This window comes from Cupressus sempervirens, chromosome 3 (genome assembly GCF_028749045.1).
Source record: "Cupressus sempervirens isolate cs-2001-9-10 chromosome 3, ASM2874904v1, whole genome shotgun sequence".
In the NCBI taxonomy this organism is placed as follows: domain Eukaryota; kingdom Viridiplantae; phylum Streptophyta; class Pinopsida; order Cupressales; family Cupressaceae; genus Cupressus; species Cupressus sempervirens.
Window position 1 is genome coordinate 890,408,824 of NC_143120.1, and position 8,700 is coordinate 890,417,523.

The 8,700-nt window shown below is 35.7% G+C and overlaps 1 protein-coding gene across 1 annotated transcript; it reads left to right on the forward strand.

Annotated features, from left to right (window-relative positions):
- The first annotated feature begins 305 nt into the window (after positions 1-305).
- FDH (formate dehydrogenase) lies at positions 306-6,425 on the forward strand. The gene is made up of 8 exons (XM_089822384.1): positions 306-442; positions 2,744-2,915; positions 3,694-3,879; positions 4,013-4,215; positions 4,345-4,496; positions 4,610-4,734; positions 5,037-5,149; positions 5,989-6,425. Exons 1-8 carry the CDS (start codon positions 356-358, stop codon positions 6,100-6,102), a joined length of 1,152 nt encoding a protein of 383 aa, XP_089678510.1. The 5' UTR covers positions 306-355; the 3' UTR covers positions 6,103-6,425.
- Positions 6,426-8,700: the final 2,275 nt, after the last annotated feature.

The following is an 8,700-nucleotide window of genomic DNA, read 5'->3' on the forward strand; positions in this document are numbered from 1 at the left end:
TTCATTCCTTTGTATATTTTAGAATTAGAAATTCCATCATTATTTCTACGTCTAGGGTATACTTACAAGGATATTCATTCCTTTGTATATTTTAGAATTAGAAATTCCATCATTATTTCTACATGTAGGGTATGCTTACAAGGACTCCACTTTGGATGCCCAGCTCACAACTACAAAACCATGAAGACGTAACCGACCAATTCACGTTTATCCATTCTCCTCTGGGTAGTACATATATTCTTGACCTATCCGGGTCTTTGGTACCGTTCCCCCCTATATATATTGCCATCTCTTCGCCATATTTCAACCCCGCATTCAACTGATCAGCTTGATCATATTTGAATTTCATTGCACAATGGCTATGTCGATGGCTGGCAAGAGAGCTGTTAAGTCTGTAGCACAGGCTTTCTCTCCACTCTCTTCCATCAGAAGAACATTGCATGTAAGTATTCTTACAATCCCTTTTTCCCCACCTTAGAAGTCTCGAAATGTCTGCCGAATGTTTACGAAGTGTTGCTAAGATTGAAGTAGGTTGATGAAATTTTGCTGAAACTTTTCAGAACTTGAAATGTATGGGGGCTTTAACAGATTTTTCTTTTTCAGAACTAGAAATGGATACGGGAAATTTTACCGAATTTTGCTAAAATTGAAGTGGTTTGATAAAATTTAGCTGAAAATTTTCAGAATTTGAAATGTATGGGGAAGTTTGCAGATTGTTTTTTCAGAACTTGAAATGGATACGGGAAATTTTATTGAATTTTGTGAATTTTGAATTGGGCGGGCAAAATTATGGTGAGCTTCAAGTGCGTGTTGTGGTTTGATGCTACTAGAGTCAATTTTTGTGATCAAGGTTTTTGTTTTGGTTGGGCTTAGAATCTTCCCCTTTTATTTAATATTATTAATTTTACCTCTAATTTCATGGGCAGACATGGGTTTTGATTTTTTTTTTATGTAGGTCTTACAGCTCTTGTTCTGTTATAAAAGAATTCTAGTGATCTATATGTTGTGCGCGGATTTTTTTTGGCATTTTGTACAAGGAGCTCGTTTGACCTGGATGCTGTGCCAGACGAGAATCAGTCCCCGAAAATGCGTAGAATGAAAAAAATGTTATGGTTCCCCTTTCTGCTTTCGTTTTTCTAGTTTTTTAATAATGGTTGATCCATGCTTGGATACACCCTGAAAAAATTTGCAATCTTCTTCTAGAAAATATTCTTAACAGATGAGTACATAGGATTATGGTGATGATATGTTACTTTGAGTTATGCGCCTTTTCTGAATTGAGCTTAGTTCAATTGGATGTTTTGAACTTTTCCCAATTCAGGATTATGCTAAGTTTGATTAAAATTGCAAATTTTCGTTCATTTTTCCTGAAAAAAAATCTAATTCTGAAATCTCTCACAATATCTTCTCTTCTTCCTCCTGATAATGATGGATCACAGAGTGTGATGCTGAATGGTGGTGCATAGAACACGATACAATTCCAGAAACATTACTACTCGAAACTGTATCTATTATTCTCATTTTCATTTTAGTTGATCTTTAATTTTGAGGGTGTTACCTGTGAAATAAATGTGATCATCTTTTGTTTCTCTTCTCTATATATGTCAATGTAGCACTATGTAAATGCTCTTTGATAGGTCCCGCAGATCAATTTAGCCTGAAAAGGCCTCTATAATCTCAATAGAGCATCCCACAGCAGCTTGACCGCAGGCAGTTTCCACACAATTGCTCCAACTTGTCACTAGGCGAATCACCATGAAATATCTCAGAACTTTGATGCTGCATTAGTACAAACTTCTAAATTGAGCTGTTCCTCATAGACCCTTGGGGCATTCTAGGATTCGAGGCTTTCCTCTAGGTTATTAGGTTGTGAGTTACAATTGCCTCTGGTTTCATTAATGAATTTCTTGTCTTGATTTCTCTGCTCTTATTTCACATTCTTCTGGATAGTTCCCAATTCGGTTGGATACCCCCCATTGTATATGTTGTTTATCCTTCTCATTTTTCTTCATATGTCTCCATATGGTTTAACTTGTACTGCATTTAAGGATGGGCATATTATGGTTCTAAGCTTTATATCTGTTATGTTTCAAAGAATAATTATGGCTGCTTGATGGACGTGTGCAATAGATTACATGAATCATGGATCATAATGGATGCCCAAATGAGGTGAGAAGCCCTTCTTTTATAGAGATTCCAGAACAAAAACTGAGAAGGGTTGACTCAGGAAGGCAAGAAATAATCTAAAATCCCAAAATCAAACATGTGGTCGAGGTGACTTCGTCCCTTACTAGGGATCAAGGATGAGGTCATTCCTTAATTGGGGGTCAGGGACGATCCCGACCCTTAACCCGAGGAATTTTAGCCTCAGGATACACAATGGAATCTCCAGGGTAGAATAATAATGACCAGAAAAAAGACAGAAACTTGAGAATGGGAACAATCAAAGAATAAGTGCATTCATGGACCTAGAATCCCCGACTAATCTCCTTCTGTGTTTTGACATACTGCAACTCCAATACAGCCTCTAAGTTGCGACCAGTTGGTATCTTGCCTTTGTATTACAAGATTAATAAAGTACTGATTTTCTTTTTCTTTTGTTTTCTTTTTTCTTGTCTGGTTGAATATTGTTTGCCCTTGTTCACAACATAGTGGGGGATCAGTGTTGTAAGGACCTTGAATATAAAATCACGAGTTAACCTTTTTGTCTTGGATTCTAATTTTCATTGGTCATGTCTCGCAGGCTCCTGCAGGACCTAATAAAATTGTTGGAGTCTTTTACAAGGCCAATGAATATGCTTCACAGAATCCCAACTTTCTTGGCTGCGTGGAAAACTCCCTTGGTATAAAAGAATGGCTAGAATCAAAGGGACATCAATACATTGTAACTGATGACAAGGAAGGCCCCAACTGTGGTAAGTTAAATCATGCCAACATTTTCTTTTACTTTCTGCATTATTTCAGTCTGCCTTATAATAAAATCATCCTCAACTTGTAATTGCAACATGTACAACTACAGATGCCACTGAAAGATGATAAAACATATTTATTATTTAGACATAGATATAATGTGCAAACTCCCGTCAAACTGTTGAAGCTTGAGAGCTCTGTTTCTTTTTGAATTTGTTACTGCCATCATACTACAGGTTATCTGTGCAAGTATATTGACCCTTGCAAATTTAAATTCAAGATCACTAACTAGAGCTTTGAATTGCCATGTGATGGCGCTAACCTTTAGAGACAAATTTTGATGTATATAAACTCGACTATATAAAGTTAAGGTAATGGATGACAAATAACTGGATTACTTGTTGTCTTTTGACATTTTCTATACTTTGGATTGTAACATTGTTGTAAGATTCAACGGCAATCTGCATATGTGTTGAGTTTGGCTTAGAACCTTCCTTGATTAAAGGTTCCCCTGATTCACTTTATCTTAAATGATGTGAATTCCTATAACTGAGTACATTGTTTACCTATTTTTCTTGTTTTTATTGGGGTAAGCAGAATATTTGGATCCTTAGAAGTTTGGTGTCATATTCTCAACTTATACTTGAGCTTTTATCAATTCATCTTTATTTCTACATTTTGGCAGTGGCATTTGAAATTAAGATTTTGTTTGCATGATCTGAATCCTTTTCTGTTTGCAAAGTTGACTTACAAAATTTTAATGTATTTTATGTTTGTGTGCAGAGCTTGAAAAGCACATACCTGATTTGCATGTTCTGATTAGTACACCTTTCCATCCAGCCTATGTGACAGCAGAGCGGATCAAGAAGGCAAAGAACTTACAACTTCTTCTCACAGCTGGTATAGGTTCGGATCATATTGATCTCAATGCTGCGGCAGCAGCTGGCTTGACTGTTGCCGAAGTTACAGGTTCTAGTCTCCTAATATCTGAACTCAATATTATTTATGTGCTGTTGACCAAGTTCATGAGAGACTTTCTAGTGTGCAACATTTGGTGCTCTTTTTCAATAATCTATTTGTGTCTCTGTACTGAATTTTTCAGGAAGTAATGTGGTGTCAGTGGCAGAAGATGAACTCATGCGTATTCTCATATTGATGCGCAATTTCCTTCCCGGGTATAAGCAGATCGTTGAGGGCGACTGGAATGTAGCTGCTGTTTCATACAGGTCATATGATCTTGAAGGGAAAACTATCGGTACTGTTGGTGCTGGTCGAATCGGCAAAGAATTACTCAAAAGATTGAAGGTATTATTGGGACATGTTTCTATTGCATTTTGAACACTTTCTAATATACCACTGCTAATTGCAATCTGTATTACTGAAAGTGAATGATGGTCCTTTGAAACTGACCTTTGTGTGGATTTTCCTCCATAGCCCTTCAACTGTAAGCTTCTCTACCATGACCGTCTTTCAATCGGACCAGAGTTGGAATTAGAAACAGGAGCAACTTGGGAGGAAAATCTTGATGATATGCTACCTAAATGTGATGTAGTTGTCATCAATATGCCTCTTTCTGACAAGACTAGGTATGCTATTATATTCATAATACAGTATTGATTCTCATTTTATTCAGTCAGGAAAAACCAATGTATATCTCAGTAACTGTGTGCATGACAATCTTATGTACTGGCTCCATTAGGGGAATGTTTGACAAGGAGAAAATTAGCAAAATGAAGAAGGGCGTTCTGATTGTGAACAATGCAAGAGGTGCAATCATGGACGCTCAAGCAGTCGCAGATGCTTCTTCAAGTGGACATATTGGAGGTGCTTTGTGGTTTTTCAATTCCCTTCTATTTATGTTGCCTTAAATGATGAACTCAAAAATGCTTCATCAAATAGTCCTTTCGCTTTTAAGTAGAGTAAGAATAAATATCTTTGTAGACTATTTTAAGGTCGCAACAAAATTTTAATCCTAGATGGCTTGGAAGTCGGTCCTGAGAATGTGGAGTCAACAAGAGAAGAGTTTGCAATACCTCAGCTGTTTGTTTCTGCTTGTGAGAATGACTTAATCTTGATAGTAGTGATAGTGGAGGAAGGTCCTGACATAATTGAAATCTGTAATGCAGGTTATAGTGGAGATGTTTGGTTTCCCCAACCAGCTCCCAAAGATCATCCATGGCGTTACATGCCCAACCATGCCATGACTCCTCATATATCTGGGACTACAATAGATGCTCAGGTCTGTGTTTTTGCTAAATTTGTTATTAGTTTCAGCTCTTTGTTTGTTTTACTATTTTTGGTTAAGGAAATTGTTTCATTAGTTAAAACCCCAAAGAAGAGGTAACCATTCTATTGCAACTTCCTCCATGGATTGAAGGTTAAATACTCTTATTCTTGTAACAAGTAAATTTAGGCAGCAGTTCTCTGATTTAGGGGATTGGGATGCTATAGGTTTTTGCTGGATTTTGTGGATGGTGGGAGAATGGCTATTAAAATCCTATATAATATTTATTCTTTGAAGTAAAAGAAGCTGATTTTGTTTTTTAAAATGGATTTACTTCAAAACATACACATACAATACCCATAGAATTTTAGTTTTTGGGTGATTCTACAATTCAAGGACTAGGAATTGTTGTAATAGAACTGATTGCAAATCCTGTATAAAAAATGTTGAATAAACGTTTTGTAGAAAGAAGTGTTTTGATAGGTCAGAATGTGGATCCATCTGGGAATGTTGAGATTTTAAAGGGTAGTTTCTACTTTGAATAGTATTTCTTGAACATTGTGGGGTTTTCAAACTAATAAAGATTTTCTAATTTCTCTCTCGTTGAAAACCTGATTTTGGTTTGGTTGTAGCATATGGTGTATGGGAACGCTCAAGGGATGTTCTGCATCATGTAGATGGCAGAGCGTCCCTGGGTTTTTCCTAATAAAATGGTTTTGCCTGTTTTTTTCCTTTTTTTACACTGCACTGGAGGGTGATATTTCATCCTTAGGGGCACTCCCTTATGGAACTGTAAAACATATCTTCTGAAGATGAAGATACCAAAAGTTTTGACAAAATGAATGTGTTTTCAGATAAGATATGCAGCAGGAGTGAAGGATATGCTGGACAAATACTTCAAGGGTGAAGACTTTCCTTCGCAACACTATATTGTTAAGGAAGGAAAGCTTGCCAGCCAGTATCTATAAGAATATCTTGCTATGTCAGAATTAGCTATAGTTTTTCACATTTGGGACATGTTAATTCTGAACCACAAGCAAGAACTGTTACAAAAAATTGAGCAGCAATTCAGTTTCAGCCTTTAAAAAAAAAGCATCTCCTTGCGGAGAAATGTAGTGCCTAAGAAGAATGTACTAGGAAATAATTTGAAGGCCGTAAGCTTTCATCTAGTTGTCTAATTCATGATAACCTCAAATAAGAGCTATGTAATAACCGGACTCTGCTTTTTGTTGGTGGTAATGAATTGGTTCAAGTAATATAACGAGGAATGTAGCTTTCTCATTGTAAGGAATTTGTGTTTATGTGCTAGTTAAGAAATGCATTTCTTTGGCTTCAAGTATTGAATTTTGTCAGGGTTGCATCTATTCGTATAATATCTCTGTCAAGTTCTCAGCTTCAGGTTTCAGATTTGGTAAAGTTCAGCTGTGTTCTGTCACGTTTAATCTGTTATACTGGCAATGATGCCTTGATGTTTAAAGCTGTTCTGATGCAGCATGATTATACATTTTACTATGTATTTCTTGAATTCTGCAGGGCACCCAGGTCTGCTGTAAATGTGAGTTGTGTGTAAAATGCATTTATTATTGTTTCCCTCTGGTAATCAATTAAAATAATAAATAAATCATTAATCAATTAATAAATAATAAATGAGGTGTTAAACACATGTAATCTGTTATATTTGCAATGATGCCTTGATGTTTAAAGCTGTTCTGATGCAGCATGTTTATGGTCGTAATTATTTAGTTACATTTCACTATGTATTTCTTGAATTCTGCACGGCATCCAGGTCTGACCATGTGAGTTGTGTGTAAAATGCATTTATTATTTTTTCCCTCTGGTTAATCAATTAAAATAATAAATAAATACAATTAAGGGCCCGATTGATTGCAAGAATTGTTCAATAAGACATTTAACTATGCTGGAGTAAACCTACTTCTAGAATTTGCGCATTCTTAAAATAATTTCTGGAATATCATTTGGACCTGTTTGGTTAAATTGGAAGAGGAGTTGGAAGATGCATATTCTGTGTTTGGTTGAAAGAATTGAAATTGGAAATGGAATAAGTTTTTTTCTTTCTAAATTTTAATAATTCGAGCATCTGTCAAACAACAATAAGGAGTCTTTTTGGAGTTGAGCTTTCTCAATACATTTGAATACATTTGAGAAAAAACTTTCCGAACTTCCCGACTATGCTTCTGCCATTTCTTGTCTCATCACATTTCAGCAAAAAATAACTTCCCTCGATCTTCCATCCAACTTGGTTCTTCGCACTTTGAATTTAATGCATCTGAATTTATGCCGATGAACAATTGAAATTAAAAACATAAAGGTTGAAACAAATAGAAAATGTTTCTATTTTGCATATCTATATGTTGAAGGATCGGTGAATGAATTTGGGCTTAAGAATTTACAAAGGGCTACCTACATTCTCTACTTCCTCAGTAAAAACTTTACCACATCCTTTGGCAGTTATGGAGTGAGTCACAATGGCTATGAAGAACGACTAATTGCGATTGACCAAAACACTATTTTTCCCTCCAATAATTTGGCTTATGCGACTAGGGCCAGACCCAATGAGATATAAAATTTGGTTTTAAAAAAATGGAATAGGAATAGGTTAGTCCTTGCTAAGAAAGTAACTTGGATAATTCTACAGGTCTGTTAGTATAGGCCGCACCTTCTTTTATGGATACTATATATATACAATGATTGGCAAGTAATACATTTATATCTTTCCTATAGGTGTCGGTGATTTCCATATAGGTGTTCTTGTTTTGCATTTAACTAAACTAATGCTTAGTTTTGTTGATTCTAAACATAATCCTTGAAATTGCCGATTTAGGGATAATATTGTTTTATTGCCAAAACTAAGGGTCATGTCCCTTGAGGGACATACCCTCTAGATTGGATATATGTAGGGTTGAGAATGTAGTTTGGAGAACAGTTTGATTCTCCAAGCATTCTCTTTCCAACAAAGATATAATTAGAGATATTCTCCATCACTCAAGATCGAGTATAGAAGATTGTACATGCAGTAAAACATCAGTTATATCTGCATCAATAAAATTTGAATACACATTGTTTTAAAGATCATTCTCAACATCTTGGAATTGCACTATAAGTTTGATTCAAGGCTCACGAATTTGCAGAACTGTACATGGTATCAGAGCTAGGTTATCAGGTCTAGGGCTCTACAAATTTTCAGTAATCAGACATTTTTCAATAGTCTTCCATTTCCAATGGCATATACAATCAGGCCTAAGGACAAATTTGATGGGAAGGAACACTTTGAAGCATGGAAATTCAGAATCTTGATGATTCTTAAAGAAAACAATGTTAAACAATTTGTTGATGGAGCATCCAAATAGCCACCAGTAGAACCTCACAAATCCATATGGATTAATGGAAATAGAAAAACCATTCAAATCATCTTGGATGGAGTTAAGAATGATATCATACCTATGCTTACAAAACAACAAATTGCCTATGATATGATGAATGCATCACGGAATGCATTTGAAGTAAACAATGCAACTAGGGTCCTTGCATTAAAAAGACAATTGAAT